This window comes from Podarcis pityusensis (genome assembly GCF_964106645.2).
Source record: "Podarcis pityusensis genome assembly, chromosome: 17".
In the NCBI taxonomy this organism is placed as follows: domain Eukaryota; kingdom Metazoa; phylum Chordata; class Lepidosauria; order Squamata; family Lacertidae; genus Podarcis; species Podarcis pityusensis.
Window position 1 is genome coordinate 9,698,805 of NC_138042.1, and position 22,816 is coordinate 9,721,620.

Consider the following 22,816-nt stretch of genomic DNA (forward strand, 5'->3'; position numbering starts at 1 on the left):
GACTCCAAGCTCCGACACTGCACCAGGTACTTCCTGAGTCACAGTTGCTTTGGCCCTGTGTTATCATAGAATCATAGAACTGTAGAGTTGGAAGGGACCCTGAGGATCATCTAGTCCAACCCCCTGCAATGCAGGAATATGCAGCTGGCCCATACAGGGATCGAACCTGCAACCTTGGTGTTATCAGCACCATGGTCTAACCAACTGAGTGTTGCACCAACGTATCAAGGAGTAAGTCCCACTCATTTCAGTGGGACTTACTCTCAAGTGTGAGTGCACAGGATTGCAGCATTATGAGATAACTACATGTTCAGCTGGGACACGGGTGGCGCTGTGGGTTAAACCACAGAGCCTAGGACTTGCCGATCAGAAGGTCGGTTGTTCGAATCCCCGCGATGGGGTGAGCTCCCGTTGCTCAGTCCCTGCTCCTGCCAACCTAGCAGTTCGAAAGCACATCAAAAGTGCAAGTAGATAAATAGGTACCGCTCCGGCGGGAAGGTAAACGGCGTTTCCGTGCGCTGCTCTGGTTTGCCAGAAGCGGCTTAGTCATGTTGGCCACATGACCCGGAAGCTGTACGCCGGCTTCCTTGGCCAATAAAGCGAGATGAGCACCACAACCCCAGAGTCGTCTGCGACTGGACCTAATGGTCAGGGGTCCCTTTACCTTTACTTTACATGTTCAGCCACAGGTCAAGGGTTGGGACCCATGTTCTTACCAAGTGGCAGGGGAGGTTTAACACGACTGTAGACGAAAGAGGCTTAGTCCCTTCTCCACTCACTGCAACCACTTGTACCTTGTCCCTTTCTCTTACTCTTAGTCGCTGGTTATGGATGAGCCTGCAAGGGGAAAGCAGCAGGTGGGGGCAGGGTTAAGTTCCTCCTGCCAGCTGCTTCTCCACAACAACTGGTCCTCTCTCTCTGCTGATGTAAAGCTGCTGAAAGGAGACCTGGATCTCCAGACCTAATGTGTATTCCTAGCATTAGCCTTGTTGTTGAGAAATGCTCTGAGGGCAGCTAGACTGGTCACTGGGAGTGGCCACTGAGACCATAAAACACCGGTCCTGAAAGACCTACATTGGCTCCCAGGATATTTCCGAGCACAATTCAAAGTGTTGGTGCTGGCCTTTAAAGTCCTAAACAGCCTCGGCCCAGTATACCTGAAGGAGCATCTCCACCCTCATCGTTCAGCACGGACACTGAAGTCCAGCACCGAGGGCCTTCTGGCAGTTGCCTCACTGTGAGGTTACAGGGAACCAGGCAGAGGGCCTTCTTGGTAGTGGCACCCGCCCTGTGGAACACCCTCCCATCAGATGTCAAGGAATTAAACAACTATCTGACTTTTAGAAGACATCTGAAGGCAGCCCTGTTTAGGGAAGTTTTTAATGTTTGATGTTTTATTGTGTTTTTAATATTCTTTTGGGAGCTGCCCAGAGTGGCTGGGGGAAACCCAGCCAGATGGGCGGGAAATAAATTATTACTATTATTATTATTATTATTAATGGTTCTAATAATGGCACCTGCCTGCTGTGTAGGTGATATTAGCATGTTGATATGAGCCACCCAGAGTGGCTGGGGAAACCCTGCCAGATAGGCGTGGTATAAATAATAAATTATTATTCTTATAATTATTACTATTATTATTATCCACACTTCAGCTTGGATCTGAGAGGTTTTGCCTTTGCCCAGTTGCTTCCTCCCAGAAAACCCACTCTTTAGCACTAATTGGAGCAAGCAGCCATCTAGAGAAAACACAACTGATGTTTGCTCTGATTCAGTGATAAACATTGGGTTTCCCCAGTGGACAGTGTTGGGCAAAGTGGAAGTGTGAATGAGCCCTGTCTTTCCTTCTTAATTCCCATTTATAGCTATATATAACAGCTGAAAGGATGAACGCTTAATTCTAGTTTTATCAACTTCCCATTCATCCATTGGTTTTTCCATCCATTTGGGCTTGATGGACTGACACACACATTTTTGTTGACTTTGGGGTGTGAAGCTGGAGTATCTGGCACATTTATTTATTATCCCACTGGATGGCTCAGTTGGTTAGGCTGTGGTTCTGATAATACCAAGGTTGCAGGCTTGATCCCCATATGGGGCAGCTGCATATTCCTGCACTGCAGGGGGTTGGACTAGATGATCCACAGGGTCCCTTCCAACTCTATTATTCTATTTATTTCATTTATATTCTGTCAAGCCACCTAATGCAGTTTACAATTAAAAATGACAGCATAAACAAATGCTACAGCAACATTCTCAGACCAGCTTTCCGAGCTGATTGCACAAGCTCCTTGCCCTGGGCTTCCTTGCATTTCCCACATGTAGTCTGTTGTAAGTTAGGGCTCATCCACACAGACCTTTTGCCCTGTGCTTCCTCAGCACAACTCCATGCTTTTCTGGTTGGTATTTGAGTGCCCTTTTTTGCCTCGTTGTTTTGCTGGGAAAACCTGCTCTTTAATGCTGAATCAGAACAAATTGCAATTGGGGTTTTCTGTAGATTGCTGTTTGCTCCGATTCACTGGTAAAGAGTGGAATTTTGTGGGGAAAGTGAGGGGCCCAAAACTAAACCAAAACCAAAAACCAAATACACACACACATGTGCTTGGACAGGGAATTTTAAAGCAGAAATCTGTGCCTAGATTGTTTGCTCCCCCCCTCCAATTGTCCCATTCATGGTGCAGCCCTATACCCACTTAAATGGGAGTAATCGCAGTCAAAATCAATGAGACTGAGCAGGATTATGTATAGGACTGCACTATCGCCAGTTTTCCAGGTGTGAAAAGAAACAGCTGGCCATCCCCTCTGCCTCCCCTTCCTCCTTCTTGGCTTTTTAGCAGATCATAGAACTGGAAATACTCTGAAACGTATTTATTCAGGGCAAGAGGAATGGAGCGGATATTAATGTTTGTACAGTACCAGTCACACAATCCCCACAAATGACAAAAGTGGCTCTCATTACAAAGCCGTGGTGTAATGTTATTTTCTCTCAGCACATTCTCCTCATTTTTGCTCAGACCTCCAAAATGTATAGTGGCTCTTTGACCCATTTCCTTGCCCAGGTGCAGGAGGCAAGTCTCTTTTAGACTGATATAAAAGTAGAGACATCACCTTGCCAACAAAGGTCCGTATAGTAAAAGCTATGGTTTTCCCAGTAGTGATGTATGGAAGTGAGAGCTGGACCATAAAGAAGGCTGATCGCCGAAGAATTGATGCTTTTGAATTGTGGTGCTGGAGGAGACTCTTGAGAGTCCCATGGACTGCAAGAAGATCAAACCTCTCCATTCTTAAGGAAATCAGCCCTGAGTGCTCACTAGAAGGACAGATCCTGAAGCTGAGGCTCCAATATTTTGGCCACCTCATGAGAAGAGAAGACTCCCTGGAAAAGACCCTGATGTTGGGAAAGATGGAGGGCACAAGGAGAAGAGGATGACAGAGGACGAGATGGTGGGACAATGTTCTCGAAGCTACCAGCATGAGTTTGACCAAACTGTGGGAGGCAGTGGAAGACAGAAGTGCCTGGCGTGCTCTGGTCCATGGGCTCACGAAGAATCGGACACGACTAAACGACTAAACAACAACAAATATATACTAGAGTTCCCCCTATGACACTGAGACAGTCTGGGCCTTCCAAAGCCAATACTGAGCATCAGCCTAGACCAGGGCTTCTTGACTGACAGCCCAATCCTACTAGTACCAAGAATCAGACACAAGGACTGCAAGGATGCTAGCACAACTTCATCGCTTGTGGCATCATGCCAACTTGGAGCTTTGCTGGTGGAAGAGCACAATCTGAGCACAAACTTGGGCTAGTACAACAGCCTCCAGATATGGTCCTAATTCAGCACAGAAAAGTTAGAGAAGAGAGGGTGGAGGGTGGGAGGAAGACTGGGGCAAGAGATGGCTCACGCTCCACCCCAAGTGGCCTTTCTGTCACCTTTGACCTCTTACAGGAATTCCTTACGCTGTGCTTTCAACTGACGGGCATCAAAGCGCGCGCACACACACACACACACACGGGAGCACCAGCCCTACCTTTAAGTAAAGTGAGGTTACCTCAGGCAGTGCATGCTAGGAAATACTGGTGCTATCAGAACGGTTTGGGCCTGTGCCCTGTATCTTAAAAAAAGGTAAAGGACCCCTGGATGGTTAAGTCCGAATTAAGTTCTTAACCCGAGGTACCACTGTAATGTCATCTGGGCTTGGAGACATGCAGGCCAAGGCTAAAAGGAAAAAGCAGGAGCATGTGGAGGTGGGAAGGAGAAATAGCATGAGGTTTGCCTTTCTCAGCCCCTCCTCCAGTTTTTAGTCCTACAAAGTGTTTGGTGCATAGTATAGAGGCAATGTACTATGCACCAAACACTTTGTAGGACTAAAAATTGGGGGAGGGGGCTGAGAGAGGCAATTGGGACATGGGTGGCGCTGTGGGTTAAACCACAGAGCCTAGGACTTGCCAATCAGAAGGTCGGCGGTTCGAATCCCCACAACGGGGTGAGCTCCCGTTGCTCGGTCCCTGCTCCTGCCAACCTAGCAGTTCGAAAGCGCGTCAAACTGCAAGTAGATAAATAGGTACCGCTCCGGTGGGAAGGTAAACGGCATTTCTGTGTGCTGCTCTGGTTCGCCAGAAGCGGCTTAGTCATGCTGGCCACATGACCCGGAAGCTGTACGCCGGCTCCCTCGGCCAATAAAGCAAGATGAGCACCACAACCCCAGAGTTGGCCACGACTGGACCTAATGGTCAGGGGTCCCTTTACCTTTACCTTTACAGAGGCAATGGTTTGTTCGGTGCTAGACAATGGTTTGGACTTAAGGGAGGATCCCCACTGAGTCTCCATGGTGTGACCTATCCCACACTTTTAAGATCTAGTGCCCTAACAAAGGCAGTCACTAGCCAAACACGGAACACCAATTACAAAACAACGGCTTTCCAGAGTATGTACAGAACTGTATGGTACACCAGTCATTTGGAGGAGAGAATTTTACTACTCCCTTTACTTCACGAGATTTCACCAGATGCAGATATGTAGCAAAATGCCCCTCAGTACAATGTTACAGACTTAAAATTACTATGTGTGCCATATGTTCACCTGTCAGCTGGTAAATGGCCCACAATTCCTACCACTTCAACAGATGAAGAGATGGAGGCAAAATAAATGTTTGGAACCCAGATCTCCGAAAATGATTGTATGCATCAGGCCGTCTCTCTTTTCTTGGATGACAAAAAAAAGGGAACTGTGGGGAGGGAGGAAGGAAGGTGTCTATGTTTTATGGGGAGTGGGAAAAGCTTAGGAATAAGGACTGATGGGTTTCGTGGCTTCTCTAAAGGTAAATAGTTTCCTCTTGTTGTTTATTCCTCCCCCCCCAACATACTTCAGCCCACCTACTTTCCAAACCTCTGTTGCCAGGCACCCTGAAAGCAAAACCTTCATAATATTCTGCTTGTTGGCTGAAGTTTCCTTAGGTTGTTGAAGCAGCGATCTGTGTTGGCCCAAGAGCTTTTGCTTCCTGTAAAAGGTAAAGGGACCCCTGACCATTAGGTCCAGTCGTGGCCAACTCTGGGGTTGCAGCGCTCATCTCGCTTTATTGGCTGAGGGAGCTGGCGTACAGCTTCCGGGTCATGTGGCCAGCATGACTAAGCCGCTTCTGGCGAACCAGAGCAGCGCACGGAAACGCCGTTTACCTTCCCGCCGGAGCGGTACCTATTTATCTACTTGCACTTCATGCTTTCGAACTGCTAGGTTGGCAGGAGCAGGGACCGAGCAACAGGAGATCACCCCGTGGCAGGGATTCGAACCACTGACCTTCTGATCGACAAGCCCTAGGCTCTGTGGTTTAACCCACAGCGCCACCCGCATCCTTTACTGGACTCCAAATGGGGCCTCCCTGCTGGGGCCAACACTTTTTAAAAGTCTTGCTACAACTTTCAGACTCAAGCCTCCAGCCTCCCCACCCTGATGCGGGTTGCTTCACTCTGATGCATGGCAGGGTCAGCCCTAGCAATACTGGACCATGTTAAATTCAGGCCAAGCTATTTTCTACTCCGCTGCATGCTTGCTACAGCCCTCAAGTGCCGCTGAATTCCAGCACCAAGGCCAGCTCCCATCTGCCCACTCCGCTTTGAAAACCAAACCAAACCCCACAGTCATAATTGCGGAGAGCCTGGTTGAAAGGCTAGAGGCTCTGGCAATGAATCCCATTGATGGACGACTCCAGATCACACCTCTAACATCCAGTCTGTTGTGCTGGTATCTGACGAGGGCCATTTGCACCAGGCAACGTGAGATGCAATCCAGGGGGAATTGGAGATAGTGGAACCATCTGGCAACTGGGTTCGCTCAGCCTTGGATCCATATAGCCCCAGGCAGAAGGATAAGCTTTAGTTAACTTCTCTTGCTCTCTCTCTCCCTCCTCCCCACATGCACACTGACTGCCGATCAGAAAGAAGGCATGTTTTTGCTCTGGTGATAGGAAATGGAAGGTGAAAGGTTTGGATGGAGGAAGCCAGACCAGCTCTTTCTGCCTTATATCATATGGCCTCCCTGTCCCCTTAAGGCTTTAATAAGGGCTTTTCTATAAGTGACTTAAGATGCAACTTTGAATGCAAACATTTCTGAAGATCAATATCTTCCCAAGACAAATCAAGCCATCTCTAGTGCTGGATTTTCAGAAGAGTATTTTTTGTTACTCAGTTTTTCCTTAGTAATCCCCCCCCCCCAATCCAGAGATTCCATTGGGAAACTGTATGGATAAGTAGATTTAGGAAGAGTGCATTTTAAACATAAAAATAAATAAAACATTTTAAAATGTTAAGTTCACAAAGGAGCATGAAGCCAATAATTTCTTTTTTAAAAAAAAAACAAAAAACAGAACAACACTGCTGTCATTTTTAATGTTTTTGTCTGGCCTTTTGGCCCAACAGAAGCCTCCAGGGTCGTTCTTTAGATAGAGAAATTGAGGAGGTAATTTTAAAAAATAAGAATCAAAAAACATTAAGAACCTCATATCAAGATATTGGAAATGTTGGGAATACCTTTAAACCATTCTTAAAGATGGAAAGAATAAGAGTACATTCTTGCTTCCTAATTAAATTCATACAAAAATGCATACATATATACCTCCCACAATTTCATGGTCGGGAAGCAGGTTACAGAAATTACATTTCAATCCCTCTCCTTCTTCTCAGTTGGGAAAGCTGGTGGAGGAAATATTAACTCCCCCCCCCGGGAGTGGGGGCTAAGAAAGTCAGGTGGGGGGAATTAATAAAGCGGCAGCACAACACACCACAACACACACACACGGGATAGGATTTAGCCATGGGAACAGAGGGAAATACGAAGGTGTTAAAAAAAATAATTGGAGCGGGGTGGGGGGCGGGTGGGAGTTCAGAGCAGCCCTCTTTCCTCTCCCCCTGCCACACCTTAGCAATAATGCCATCTTCCCGGAGCAGCTGAAATACAACAGGAGACCTGTCCAGTCTGGAACACGCAAGAGCAGAAACGTGGGGCGGGGGGGAAGAGAAGACAAATCGGGGTTGCCTTGAAATCTGGAGGCTCCAAGCAGAGATTCCGCCCTGATCGAAACCGAGAAAGAGACAAGACAGACAGATAAGCCCCCGACTCACCCTTGTGGGTCTTTCCCCCGTTTCCTTTTTTGGCCTCTCCAATACTGATGGGAGCTTCCCAAAGGCTGCCTCAGCCTCTTCCACCCTCTTCTCTTCTCCGCGGTCCATTCCCAGCTGAGGAAAGCCCTGGATTTCTGATGGAATCCCATCCTGGTGTGTGCATGGAGATTACGCCCTCCTCCTTCCCTCTCTCTCTCCCTCCCTCCCACCTTCTCCTCCTCCCTCCTCTCTACGATCCCTGCCTATGCTTCCTCTTTCCCACCCTCCCTCGTCCAGAAACCTCCATGTTTCTGGGAGGGGAGGGGAAAACACACCACCCATCCTAGTCCCTTCCTGGCTCCCGACCCCACATCCCGGAGTACAAAAACGGGGGAGCGAAAAAACCAGCCCTCCTGCGCCCTGATGGACGCGCGCACAGAGAGGCGCAGCCCTGGCCTAGAGCGCAGAGAGATGCTGGGAACCACCCCACCCAGCTTAAAACACAATCTACCTTGGCAGGCATGGGGGGGGGGGGGGGCGGCAAACGCACCCCATGGAAACAGGTGTGACCCCCCCCCCCGTGCCAAAAGCGACTTCAAGCCCAGAAAAGGGCTGGGCTCAGCTGCCATCTAGCCTGGTGTCACTTTCCCAGGAGCCCAAATGCCCCGGGGGTGGGGGTGGGGGAGAGTGGAGGTGTCAGGAGGGATGGAAACTTAGCTGGGCACGTGGGTGCCGCCTCCCCCCCCCCCCTCTGCTCTCTGAATTTGGAGTGGGCTGAGGCAGCGTTGGCAGCTGCTAGCAGGCAATTTAGGGAGGATGCAAACATTTTCTTTTAAAAAATGGGTTTCTTTGCAGGGGTGGCAGAGATAGAAGTATGTTTTCTTTCTCACTTCTGACTGGGATGCGGCAGGGAGGCAGGTGGGCCCTGCAAAGGTGTGGGGGGGGGGACATGTGCCAAGTGAAGAGGATGCAACTGAGTTGTGTACTGGGCTTGCCATGAGGTGAGGCACCCGTAAGAGCTCCTGAATTGGGGGCAGGGCAAACAGACCCGGCCCATCGCATGGGCAACCAGCCACCACAGGAAGTTCTCCTGAACAAGCTTCATAGAAACCAGCTTGAGGTGCAGAGAAGCAGGAGCCAGGTCACTGAGAAGATCAGGAACGTGGTCAAGCTGCAAGAAAACCCAGCAAAAATGTGACATTTGGCAACCTTCTCCAGTTTTGTCACTCAGTTATTGAACATGAATTTTTATTCTGGGAAATGGAATGGTTTACACTTCCTGGTCTCTGTTTTTCATTTCTCCATGTTGGCAGGTAAGCAAAACATCTCAAAAACTGTCAGCTATCCTGTACTCTATAGTTGTTGTTTTAATGTTGAAAGTCAAGAGATGTCAGCCATCTAAATAACTCATGTTTTAAAGTTAAAACTTCCCATTAAATCTTTCAAATGTCACCTTTCAAAAGTCTCAATAGTGGCATATTAGGTCCTGGCCAATTTTCAGATCTTTGCAGCTGCTCATTTCAGCTCCAGAGCAGAACTAGGCCCTATAGGGCAGGCCAAGATGTCAACCCCACTCTAACCAGCCTGTGGGGAAGGTTCCCTGAACAAGCCCAATTGGGACTGAAGTTGTGCAAGAACTTAGGCCCTGTTCTTTTCAGGGTGCCTCTGTAGGTTGCCTTGTGTATTCTGTCCCCCAGTGGCAGGTATAGATCTGTCTGCTTTCTCTTCTGTTGCCCAGACCAACTTTACACTTGGCCTCATAGGAGGACCTACAATCAATATCCCACCATGCTTGGCCTTTCAGCTGTTAAATAGCCCTGTCTCTTCAACCCTTGCTTGCCAGCTTTCCCCAAACAGAGCATGTTGCAGGCAAGCCACTCCCATTGATTGCCCTTAGATCAACGGTGACCATGCACGTTCCACATGCCCAAAGATGTTCGCAGCTAGCCAACACATTTGCTTCTCTGCACTCTGCCAGCTGGGACGTTGCTATTTCGTATGCCTAAAGCTCTGGTTGGTTGGTTAACGAATCTGGAAATAACAGAGGGAGAGAAGGAGGCAGGAAGGAGACTAGACGTCTCTTCAGAGGAAAAGAGTCACTTCATGTTACAAGATTTTCTTCTTCTTCATGGATGCAGGAACAAAACACCTGTGAAATCCCTTTTTACACCAATACCCACCCACATGTGAGATGATCAGGCTACAATTGTCCATGGGTCAACACTGGAGCAGGGCCCAGTCCACAAAGGGGAGCTAAGTGTGCAAAATGACTGTGTAAAAGCCATTGCTGGTACTTCTGGGAGAGATGCAGTTTTGGAGAGGCAGCTTATACAATTATACGACTTTCCAAAGACATCTGATGGCAACCCTGTATCAGGAAGTTGTAAAGGTTTGAAGTTTGCTAAGTTTTTAAAAAAATAATAATGTTGGAAGCTGTTCAGAGTGGCTGGGACAATCCAGTCAGAAAGGCAGGGTATAAATAATAAGTTGTTGTCATCGTCACCATCATCAACTGGGCAATGTTCTCTTGTATTCTAGGGGATGCAAGCAAGACCCATCAGTTGTCCACCCAGAGTATAGACTCAATCCAAGCAATGGTAAAAGGAAGGATGGGAAGGAGAGAAGTAGCAGTCATTAAAAATGTATTAATGTCTTCTTGTTATGTTGCCCAGTGTATGATAAGATACAGGGACATTATTGATGTTCATCAAGAGTTGCAAAATAAAATAATAATAATAATAAAAACAAAAAAAAAACCTGGGGTTCACCCTGTTGCAGGTAAAAACCTGTAGGTGCTTAGCACACACAGAGACATGAAGTGAAATAGGCACATACATGATCTTTCTAGATGGTGATGCACTGCAAACAGATGCAAGTTTTTGCTGCAGTCTTTCACACCCACATATGAGGAATGCCATGTGTGGAGTGGCCCCATGCCCAGACCAAGACAAGGGCACAATAACACACTACCAGACACAAATAAATGATCAGAGAGATATACATGCAAACATTTCTCTTCCCCTTACCCCTCTCTCTGCAGAAATGCACACATCACCATTAGAGATAGTACAGTGATACCTCGGGTTAAGAACTTAATTCGTTCTGGAGGTCCGTTCTTAACCTGAAGCTGTTCTTAACCTGAAGCACAACTTTAGCTAATGGGGCCTCCTGCTGCTGCCGCGCCACCGGAGCATGACTTCTGTTCTCATCCTGAAGCAAAGTTCTTAACCCGAGGTACTATTTCTGGGTTAGTGGAGTCTGTAACCTGAAATGTTTGTAACCTGAAGTGTCTGTAACCCAAGGCATTTGTTCTCATGCCACCCACATGCCCAAGGGGTGGCATGAGAACATCTGAAGAGGGTCGTTTTCTTTGCTTGTCTTGCTGTGCCATGCTCACCCTCCACCCCCCCATCCATGCTTCTGAGAACCACCCTCACCCAAAATCACCTGGCCGGGCATTTGCAGGCAGCAACCCACCCTGCCTGTCTCCACCTAAGATGATGGACTGGCTTGTAAAAGGAGAGCCCCTGGGAAGGCAGTGATTGAATCATGGTCTGCCCAGGTGATCCATCTCATGTACCCACTCTCAGCTAATGGGAGATTAATGGGGGGAAATGTCTGCCCAGAGGGTGCTCTGAAATATTTATCGAGATGGCGTGGATAAGGTGGAGCACCTGCACCTTATCAGAGGGCTGACAAGACTGGTTCCTCTCTATGACAACCAGGGAGGAGCAAAGGTCATGCTAGGGAGAAAGAAAGAGCTGGTAGGAGAAGGTTTGGAAGGGTAACAAAGCAGTTCTCCCAAGGACTGGGGGGAAATTAGAAGACTCACCTCTTTCTATCACAGGGCAGAGCACTGAACTTCCCTGATTCAGAGAGCAAGTATCTCCCCAAAGGGCAAGCCCTCCACCTCATGATCAGGATTGTGGCAGGGGGACAAAATGTTGTTAATGTCTTCCTTCCTACACCAGGGTGGAGGAACTGTCCAGGCACCAGTTATTTGATTTTTCAAAGAACACAGTTGCTAATTTTGTGAAAGGTGTCACGTCTGGTTTAGCCCACAAGGGAAGGCAGTGGAGTTTCTAAAAGTCAAGAGAGAAGACCTGAGTGTTGCTTCCCAGCTGGCCATAACTCCCCTCTGACTATAACGGAAGCAGGTTCTCCTGGCTGAGATCAGAACACGCAGAACTCTTAAACTGACTACCTTGATTTGTCAGTCTGGGGTCCTCAAACTTTTTCAGCAGGGGCCTGGTCCACTGTTCCTCAGACCTTGTGGAGGGCTGGACTAGATTTTGAACAAAAAAATGAATAAGGACGATGAGCGGTGCACGAAAGGGCTCTGGAGAGGGGCTGCTTTAAATGGCGGCCACTCGAGAGGGGCGCTCAGCCAACTGCTGGTCTTGTATCTTGCGAGCAGCAGGGGCTGGTGGTGGCAGTGGAGGGACGATGAGCAGGGCACAAAAGGTCTCTGGAGAGGGGCTGGCACCAACAAAGCCCAGCCCCCTTCCTCCTTTAGGCAGGGCAGGGAGAACCCAGGAGGAGGGAGGGAGGGAGGAGGTGGTGCCAGAGGGAGGGAGAGGGAAAGAACACATGCGCTGGCGAGTCACGCAGCGATTCCTGGACCATCCTGGATTTAGAAGGCAATTGGGCCTGATCTGGCCTGCGGGCCTTAGTTTGCTGACCCATGAGTCAGTCCATAATAACTAAATAATGTGTCATCATGGGCAGATCATACATTTATAGGGACGGGTGCTGCTGGTGGACTAGCCTGAGCTGTGCAAAAACGCTCCTGGCTACCACCAAAACCTGGGTAGTCCACTTCTGGGATGAATCCCCGAGGACATCCAAAATGTGAGCCTGAGTTTTCATGAGGAATGGCACCTTTTCCAAAACAAATGGAATTCCCTGATCAGCTCTTTGACTGACCAGGTGAACCAATATCTTATCAGGATCAAGCTTCTGTATGTTCAGTCTCATCTGGTCCAGACACTGATTCAGAACTGGAGCAGCTTCCTTGGATTTAGATGGAAAGGAGAGTGAGTGTCATCAGCCTGTTGGTGACACCAAACCTCCCATGAACCCCCTCCAGCAGTTCCATTTAGGAGTTAGATGACACGGGGGACAAGGTGGAACCCTGAGGGACACCATAGGCCCAAGGCCAAGATGTCAAAGAAGGGTCTCTTAGCAGAATCTTCTGAAACCAGTACTCCAAAAATGACCAGAAGCACCATAAAACAATGCCTTCAAGTTCCATCCCAGCCAGTCAGCCCAGAAAGGTAGCATGGCATCAAAAGCTACAGAGAGGTCCAGCACAACCAACAGGGATACATACACCCTCCACAGTTCCTAGTTGTGCTGGGCCCGGGGGTAACCCATGAAGCGCGGTCCAGGACCGGTCCAGAATCCAAAGGTTCCGCTGGGAGTCAATCCGACAGAGCCGAGGCAGGAAACCAGGCAAGGACAGGTACAGGATCTCAGGCAGGATCTGACATACAACAATGTTGCTCCCGTAACCTGGGGCGGGGTCGGGTCCGACAGCTTTTTATCTTTGTTGGGGTAGCAGCCGGTCCTGATCCCCTGGTGATTCACCTCCCTGTTTCGCCCGAAGGTGAACACTCCTCCTGTGAATACTCAGGTCTCTCCTTCTCTCAGACCTTAGTCTCTGCAGCTCAGGAGACGTCGGGGGGTTACTAGACCCAGGGGCTGCCTCAGTTTCCCCTGACCCAACCGGTAGTGTAGCAGCTGTAAGTGATGGCCCAGCTGAAGGCAATGAGGTAATCCCTGCATCTGGAGCCAGGGCAGGCTCAGGCCTCTGACTTGGTCCAGCTGGTGTTTGTTGCATGGGAACCTATGCAGACTGGGACTCTTCAGGATCAGGCCCCAGACTTGGTTCAGATGATGCCTGAGGCAAAGGATCCAGAGCAGACTGAGTCTCCTCTGGTTCCGAGTCTGAGCCCGAGTCCCAGGCCATCACACTAGTATAGATCTCCTATCAGGTGACCAAATCAGTTACCATCCAGTAACTAATTAATTTTGATAATCTGCTTAATCCAGAAACACTTCAAACTGAGATGGCACCATATTCCCAAAAACTTTTTGCTTGAAGTTGTTGAGCTTTTTTTGAGAACATTTCCTTAAAAGTTTTTGGTATATTTATAATTTTTTTAATATATATGTTAAGCTTGCATACGGGTTTCCCCAGACTTTTTTTTTTTTTTTTGGCTGATTTGTCAAAAATCCAACCAGACACCATTTTCCTGCCCAGTTCCAGGACATCCAGACACCATTTTCCTGCCCAGTTCCAGGACATGTCTGGGAAAACCTGGACGTATGGCAGCCCTGCTATATGTTGAAGCATCTTGCCCAAGAATGGAATATTGGAGGCTCGCTAGACATTATCCAGTATGATGGGGTTCAGGGAGTTGTTGTTTAGTTGCTGTATAGAAATATGCTGCTAACGCCATTAATACTATTTTTCAGATTAATTCAAATGATTATAACGGTTTAAGCTAAGTGAGTTATGCTACTTCAAATTGTTTTACACATGTTGATACAAACATAATTCAGGAAAATGTAGTTATGAAAACATTAAAGCATAAAAGAGTAGTGTTTTTAAATTTGTTTGTGGTTCCTTTTGTACGAAAGATTGTAATATTTTCAGCTTTTCAGCATAGCCACTGCTATGCATTTCATAAGCAAAGTAGAATTGTGTCACAGCCTTGAACGTTGCATTGGGCTCAGGTAAGTGAGCGTCATCCTGCAGCCTTAAATCCTTAAACAGGAGTCAGTGCTTTACACTGATGACGGCCAGAAATGTACTCTCGAGGAGTAATATGTGGTTTGATACAAGGATGAAGTGGGGACCCCCAAATCCCTTCACCCAATAGAGCTCCCCGGTCTCTCCCTGCCTGCTAACTTTTGAAAATCCCAAGCATGGAGGTGAAGGCAGCAGAGCACCCCACTCTCCCACAAAACCCACTGTTTAATAATACAGTGGTACCTCGGGTTACATACGCTTCAGGTTACATATGCTTCAGGTTACAGACTCCACTAACCCAGAAATATTACCTCGGGTTAAGAACTTTGCTTCAGGATGAGAACAGAAATCTTGCTCTGGTGGCACGGCGGCAGCGGGATGTTCCATTAGCTAAAGTGGTGCTTCAGGTTAAGAACAGTTTCAGGTTAAGAACGGACCTCCGGAATGAATTAAGTACTTAACCTGAGGTATAGTAATAATAATAATAATAATAATAATAATAATAATAATACAATAAAAAAAATTTATTTATACCCCGCCCCCCCAGCCAGAACCAGGCTCAGGGCAGCTAACACCAATAAAATTACAATAAAACATAATGGGGGACACACACCAAAAAAATGTATAAAGAAATAAAAGACAAGACAATCAGAGTAAATATTTTAATATTTGCATTCATTTCCCATTGTTGTCAGGGTCCAGGGAAGACCTAAATGTGAACCCACTGAGACCAACTCTGATCTCTCCAACAGGAAAGCGGGGAAGGAAGAGGTTCCTTTTGCCTCAGCAATGTCATGTGAAAGAATCTGATGGAAAACAGTCTGCAGAGAGTTTGATTTCTGACCGACCCCATAACTCAGGTGGCCAAATGCAGAGGAAGACTCAGCAGGGTTCCTGTATTTTATTTTACAGTGGTACCTCGGGTTACAAATGCTTCAGGTTACAGACGCTTCAGGTTACAGACTCTGCTAACCCAGAAATATTACCTCGGGTTAAGAACTTTGCTTCAGGATGAGAACAGAAATTGTGCTCCGGCGGCACAGTGGCAGCGGGAGGCCCCATTAGCTAAAGTGGTACCTTGGGTTAAGAACAGTTTCAGGTTAAGAACGGACCTCCGGAACAAATTAAGTTCTTAACCTGAGGTACCACAGTATTTTTGTACTGTGAGGAAGAAGGAATTTCAGTACAGTATCTGCAGCTTTCCTGGTCCCTATGTGACAAGCTACACCTGACAACATCAACTTTAACTTTGCCTGGTCTTCCACTGCATCTAGTTAGCCAGCCCAAAACTTGATAGAAATTGGGAGAACCTGCTGATCAATTTCCTCTGAATAAAGTTCATTCAACAGGGATTGATGGGTTGGCATCCCATTGGGACCAATCTCCCAAAGGATTTATTTGAACTATTAAGAGAACTTGCTGCAATGTTGAATTTTGAAATCCACCCCCACAATAAAATTATCAAAGATGCCATGTTATTACTAGTAGCTGTTAATGGAAGAGACGTAAATGTTGTGGTGCCAGATTCCAGCGCAACTCAACATGGGTTCCCTGAACCTCAAACAGGGCTCCCTGAAGACATTTTGCTGCCCAAGGGAAAGGGCAAGATATTTATAATATAGTGCAACTGACTTTCGGGGTTGGTGTGTTGTGCGACAAGCACACAGAGTGCAATGAGACTGAGTGTTTGTGAGGTGGGGTGGGGAGGGAGGCTCAGTTAATTTCATTGTACACAGGTTGTACATTGACAATAAAGGTATTATTATTAAAGATGGCGCACACACATTCCACTACAGAGAGAATCAGATGAGAGTAGAAGCTGAATCTTGTTTCAAAATTGGTGATGTTCCACCATACCTGAAGGAGGGCACCAAGCAAGCTTAGCTTCAGGCCCAACGTGGGGCACGAATCCACGACCCTGAGATTAAGAGTCTCATGCTCTTCAATGTCTAAAATCCCTGGTAGAGGACAAGGATCCTGAGATCACGTTAAGGGTAGCCAAATTCTGTGCGATTGCCATAAAACTTAGGGAACAAGCTGTGTTATCATAATGATTAAGGTTTTAAATGATAATTTTAGGTTATATGTTAGTGACTAAGTTTTAATTTATATATATTTTAACTGTTGCTATATCTGTATTGTCCCTGTTATGCCTAATTGCAAATTCAAATGTATCCCTATTGTGTTTTATGACTTCGTTGATATTGTATGTGGGCTGGAACTGGTCTGTGACCGAAATAATAAAATTCAGCTTAGCTTCAGCAAGGAGGACAGGATGGCAAGAGGAGGAGCTGCTGCTGCCGGAGGTTTCTGCCTAACTCTTCTTAGAATTTTATTTTTATTGTTCACAGGTATGAGTGCCTGTCTCCTCCACCCCATCTGCCAACAATAAGCATGAAGTATATTTATGTTATTGTCTGTTTTGTTCCATAGCCATGGGAGGATTTGTTAAGGAATCTCTGATCTAACTAGACCAATAGTCCAAAAGAGCTTAAAACCAGTTCCATTTTAGATGGGATACTTAACCAAAGTGAATCACCATGCAGTGAGATCCTCCCTTCTTTGTTCATTAACATATATTATGTATCTAAGTGACAGTGCTGCAAATTCATCTTCAGAATTTTTGTTTATTTACGCTCTTAATTGTTTAGTAGGGTTTTCGGCAAATGCTTACTTGAACCACTCCCAAAATGTTATTTATTTCAGAAATCTAGTGCTTTTCGCTGTCTTGCTGCATCCTGAAGGTATGTCACTATTTCTATAAAAGGTAGCGATCAGTTTTGCTTTCTGGACAATAGCAACAGGGCAAGTTCCAGAGATGGTTGTTGTTGTCGTTTAGTCGTGTCCGACTCTTCGTGACCCCATGGACCAGAGCACACCAGGCACTCCTGTCTTCCACTGCCTCCCACAGTTTAGTCAAACTCATGCTGGTAGCTTTGAGAACACTGTCCAACCATCTCGTCCTCTGTCATCCCCTTCTCCTTGTGCCCTTCATCTTTCCCAACATCAGGGTCTTTTCTAGGGAGTCTTCTCTTCTCATGATGTGGCCAAAGTATTGGAGCCTCAGCTTCACGATCTGTCCTTCCAGTGAGCACTCAGGGCTAATTTCCTTAAGAATGGATAGATTTGATCTTCTTGCAGTCCATGGAACTCTCAAGAGTCTCCTCCAGCACCAGAATTCAAAAGCATCCATTCTTCGGCAATCAGCCTTTTGAGGTGGTTGTACATTGTGCCAAATTACATTATCACATTCAGCAAAGACCTTTGTCCCCCCAAAAATTGCACAGTGGAGCAAGTCCACCACATGTGGAAGAATGTACCTTTATTACTGCAACCTCTCCAACAGACAGAGTTAATTTAATTGGAGAATGATACCAGTGGAGCAATGGTTTAAAAGAGGACTCTCTAACTTTTGCTGAGACCATCTTAAAAAGTCTTCCCTGCTCTCTGAGGGCTTGCCATTTTTCTTTACCTATTGATTCCCCGTGCTTTGTTCCCATATCAATGTTAATCCTTCTGTTCCCATGCCAAACAAACCCCTGCAATTTATATAAAGTTGAGACCATACCTTTACTATTTGACCATACCTTTACTATGTGTCAGTAATAAGATTTTCAAATAATGGCCTTGTCATGTCTGTCTTGGATGAGTTACAAGAAGCAATATTTGATGTATGGCTAACTAACTTACTCTGGCTTCTCTCAGTTGTTATTTATGTTGTTCCCCAGTTTTAGGGGTTACTCTCATATTTGATAGAGGTGTTTCTGTCCCTCTCCATAAACTGCTTTTTCTTATCATCAAAATGGGATGGTAAACAGATGGTGTTAAGAAAGATTGTGTTAGCAGATGGTGTTAAATCAATCAATGACAGTTTTCCACCTGTACTGGATTTCTTTAGATGGAATGAGAAATTCCCAGTTATTGAATATAACGAGCAAAACTTTTAACTATCTTTATAGGCAATAAATGCCATGGGTGATATCCAACTAAGTCAGAAAAGACCCTTTGAAATCAATCAACTTGAAGTTACTTAATCCAGTACTTTTAATGGGTCTACTTTGAGTATGATTGATGTTGGATCTCACCCCATATTTTACAGTTACTGCAAAGCTGCAAAGTTGTGCCAGGAGCATAGTGACAAGCCTCCTTAAGTTCCTTGGCCACAGCCTAAAAAACACCCCAAAAACAAATGGGCTAGATTTCTAATAAGAGAAATACAGTTCATCACAATCGAAACACGAAACACAACTGGGAATGGGGAGAGGATAAGAATGCTAGCTAATACCTAAAGTTATAGGAAGTCAAATTTAATTTTTCTAAGAATTCTCCACAGTCAAGGAAGAAAGAAAGCCCTGTCATTTGCCAGAGATCATGTATACCCATCGCAACACAAAACAGCTGTTCTGTTCCAGGTCAGGCATATACAAAGGTGTCTCCTCATTAAAGGGAGATTACCGGCAGGAAAACCCGATCCTGGAAGAGGCCTAGCAATACTACTGTTGTTTTTGAAGCTGTGGAGCCTAATCAGGGAGGAAAGAGGTAGGGGAAGCTTACTTGGAACGAAGTTTCTCCCATGCCACCTTACACAACCATCAATACTCTGTCTCGTCCCCCTGCAAGTCATTTAATATTTTATTTATTTTTAAAATATTTGATTTTTCCAATTTTTCATTTTACAATGTTTCTACCAAAAAAAAAAATCTAATCTAAACAAAAACCAACATTTTCTTTGACTTGCTTCTCCTCCTCTCTGCTATTCCTTATTTTATATCACAATCTTACTGCATCATCAATTCCAACCTATTTATCAATTTAATCTTTTTACTCTCTATGTTGTTGTTTTTTTACTGCTCCTGTTTATGTCAATCCTGCTAACGTTTTTAATTGTTTACAATTTGTCTTCATAAATTCAACAAATTCACATTCTGTTATTGAAAATGTCTCTCGTCTGGATCTCTTATTCTTCTGGCAAGTTTCACCATCTCTTCATATTCCATCAGTTTTAATTGCCGATCTTCTTTCGTTGGGACTGTTTCTTCTTTCCACCTTTGGGCATGTACCATTCGCAAATCATTTATTTTTTACACTGACCCTGCACCCCGAACACTTTAGACCAAGACCTTTTCAGCCTGGAGAAGAAGAGTTTGGATTTGATATCCCGCTTTATCACTACCCTAAGGAGTCTCAAAGCGGCTAACATTCTCCTTTCCTTCCTCCCCCACAACAAACACTCTGTGAGGTGAGTGGGGCTAAGAGACTTCAGAGAAGTGTGACTGGCCCAAGGTCACCCAGCAGCTGCATGTGGAGGAGCAGAGACGCGAACCCAGTTCACCAGATTACGAGACTACCACTATGGAGGCCATATTCTCCCTTCTGGGACTCCAGGCCAGAGGTCAGGATCTGCCCAAAACTGCCCAAGTATTTTGCTACCTGGGGAAAAGGGAAAGGAAGTGAATTCCCCATTTTGTGCACAAAATTTGACTAGACAGCTGAATCTTACTTCAGCACTGGTGATGGAATAGAGTGGGACAACCCAGTCACATGGGTGGGGTACAAATAATGAATATTATGATGATGATGATGATGATGATGATGATGATGATGATGTCTTCCATCACACCCTTAGGGCAGCGAGTTAGCTTAGGGGCTGTAGGACAGACCACATGGCACATTTCTAGCCCTTTTCCTCCCTCAGAATTTGCTGTCTGAGGTATCTGCCTCACTCTTTCTGCCTTATGGAAGGGCCGGCCCTGCCAGTGGTGGGTGGCACCCGAAGCAACAGTACGCAGATTAATGGATATGGCTCTTACCTTTGCACAGTAGGCTCTATTCCAGCCACTCAAAAAGTCAGAGGTTTTGACACACCCACCCATCCACTCCATTCTCCATCCAGCCAAACAAGAGGCATTATCACAGTTCAAGGAGACATTCCAACCAGGCAAAAGCACTCGAGGAGCACATGAAGGAAGGCTAAAATTGCAAAATGATGTGGAGAACCAAACTTAAGATTGGAAAAACGAGAAACCAACATTGACCCGTCCACATTTGATCCACAGTGAACTGGGCACCCCCAAGTTCCACTCAAAGCACCAGAACCCTTCCTTGAATGAATGACTCGCTTGAACAAGAGAGATTGTTAAAACATTAGTTTATTCAATTCATTCTGGAATCGTGTGGGTGTTCCATTGCCCCAAGCATAGTAGCAGCAGCCCAGGCCCTCTGATGCTCTCTGAAGCATCCCTCTGCCCCCAGGGTGTATCCAAAATATGCCCAGTGGTTTTGCTGCACTGGCACAGCAGCGGTTGTCGGCACCAGGCCGGGGTGCTGGCTTGGATGGGAGTCTCTCAAATGTATGGGCAGAGAGGCCCAGGGCAGTGCTTCTTCCCAGAAGCTGGGAGGTTACCCATAGTGGGCAGGCAGGATGTTGTGAGGACAGCACTGTCTGCCAAGATGCTTGCAACTGAAATATCTGGAAGAGTGGGGTTGCTGCGGGCGAGCGAAAGAGGTGTGGCGGGGACAATGAAGCTATCTATGTCATGCATGTAAGCTAATGTTATTCCTGACCTGGCTTCGACCGCAGTGGGAATGAGAATTTAGAGAAGTTGCTTCAACTCTTGTATCAGTAGTGAGCGCATGCCCTAAGAGACAACAGGGTTGGAGGGTCTGCCCTAAGTCACCCAAGAATACCCACATGCAAACGGCTCCAAGCCCAATGGGGGATGTGACTACAGGGAACTGGTCTAATGGGCCATTGAAGGTTCAGGGCTCAAGGGACTCTATATGCTTAGAGTCATGCTAACGCAGGGCTCCGGGAGCCCTTTCTAGAGCACAGCAGCTGGTCCTGGTCCATCCTAGGAAAGGCTCCATTTGAGCCACAGCAGAAACTGATCTGGAACATTTGCAGAATGCCACATAGCCTGGGGTTAACAATAAGGGTTCTATGAGCATGTGGAGGCTATATGTTTCAGGTCATTGGTCTGCCTCGACCAGAATCGTGTCTATTCTGACCAGCAATGGTTTTTCCAAGGTCTCAGGCAGAGGTCCTTCTCTGCTGATGGAGATGTGTCCTGACACAACTGCTCTTTATTAAAAATGACCACCGGTTTTGAGGTCCACCAGAAGGTGCCAAGATCAGCTGCTGCACATAGAAACAGAGCCCACCACAGACGCCTTCCTGAAATGCTTCCAACCCACCATTCCCCATGTTCCTCCCCTTCCCTAGGGTGTTCAGAGGCTGGTATGCAAACAGCACTTGTTATGTGATCAGCATTTGGAGGCCTTTGTCTTTTCTGGTGGACCGACTGATGCCGGCCTGTAAGTCGCTAAGCTGGTGTTCCATAAATGCCTCCCTCTAGTCTGCTTTGCTGAACACTAGAAGGAAACACTTCCTATCCTTGTCCCCAGCTCTGGAGCTCAACAGCCTCCCAAACAATGCTATAGTAGCCCCTGGGTTTAGTCCATGCTGTCCTCCCTGCCGGGTTTCTGTTCCTTTGTTCCCCAACCAAATCCTCAGACGTTGGCCATTGGCCTTGTCTTTGGACAAAACTCCACACAGCTCATTCCTGGTTGAATATAACTGAGAACCTGCTTCCTTTGGGCTCAAGGGGTATGGGATGTCATTCCATGTAGACTAAGCTACTTCTTGGAAACAGCACTGAACCCCATTCCAAAAGAGAAAAAAGCAGCTGTGGGAAGGACGGGGGTGCCAAGTCGGTCAGTGTGCATCCCAGTTTCCTTTAAAAGGCCATAGCAAGAAGGAAGTGGTGAGTAGTCTTAACTCTTAAAGTCCCAGTAGGTTCAGTCTCCCAGAAGACACACAACTAGCAGCAAGATCGAGACCCTGCAAACAGCCTCAGGCTCCCTGGAAAACGTAGAAGGTTTCATTCTTATTCTCCCTGCCCCCAAGCTATGTTGCACACTCGCATCAGATAATCTGAAGTATGTCATGACAATCAACGAACCTGGTCCCAGGAAAGGCCAAGGAGGAGGTTGGGAAATTGAGAGTGTGAGAAGTTAGACGCCCCCACCCCCCTGAAAAAAAAGGCCCAGTCCCACAGTAAGGAGACCAGGAGTGCCTCCATAGGTCAGACCTCGCTTGTGACTGACCGGGAGGGAATGAGGACATCTGGGGTGGTGGGGAAAAGACACAGCTGAGGATCAGGTGACCTCTGAGAACACAACTCCGTGATTCTGGAACAGAAAGAGGGAGAGGCAAAAGAAAGTGAGTCAGTTCTGCCTTCAGAAAAAGTAACAAAACTGTTTGAGAGGTCTGAGTTTGATCAGAACCTTCAGCTGGGCCCTACTGGAGCCAAAACAGCAGGGTCATGACTGTGGTGCAACACCCAAGGTAATCTATCAAGCGGAATCTAGTACCACATTTACTCAAAAGGAATGCGCCATCGAATCTAATGCGCGCCTCAATTTTCAAAACCTTGAAACCAAAAAAGTATTTGCTGGCAAAT

General features: G+C 46.6%; 2 protein-coding genes across 5 annotated transcripts in view; both read right to left on the minus strand.

Annotated features, from left to right (window-relative positions):
• Positions 1-22,816, minus strand: part of TSPAN16 (tetraspanin 16) — a 214,771-nt gene that overhangs the window by 11,808 nt on the left and 180,147 nt on the right. The gene's annotated exons all lie outside the window — the stretch shown is intronic.
• The window catches only part of PLPPR2 (phospholipid phosphatase related 2), a 49,583-nt gene continuing 48,210 nt past the window's right edge, over positions 21,444-22,816 (minus strand). For 3 of the 4 annotated variants that reach the window (XM_080988244.1, XM_080988245.1, XM_080988247.1), the window contains one exon: positions 21,444-22,544. In XM_080988244.1, the coding sequence (XP_080844370.1) occupies positions 22,439-22,544 (106 nt within the window). In that variant the 3' untranslated portion in view covers positions 21,444-22,438. The remainder of the gene's footprint in view (positions 22,545-22,816) is intronic. The other variant, XM_080988246.1, reaches the window with a different exon arrangement.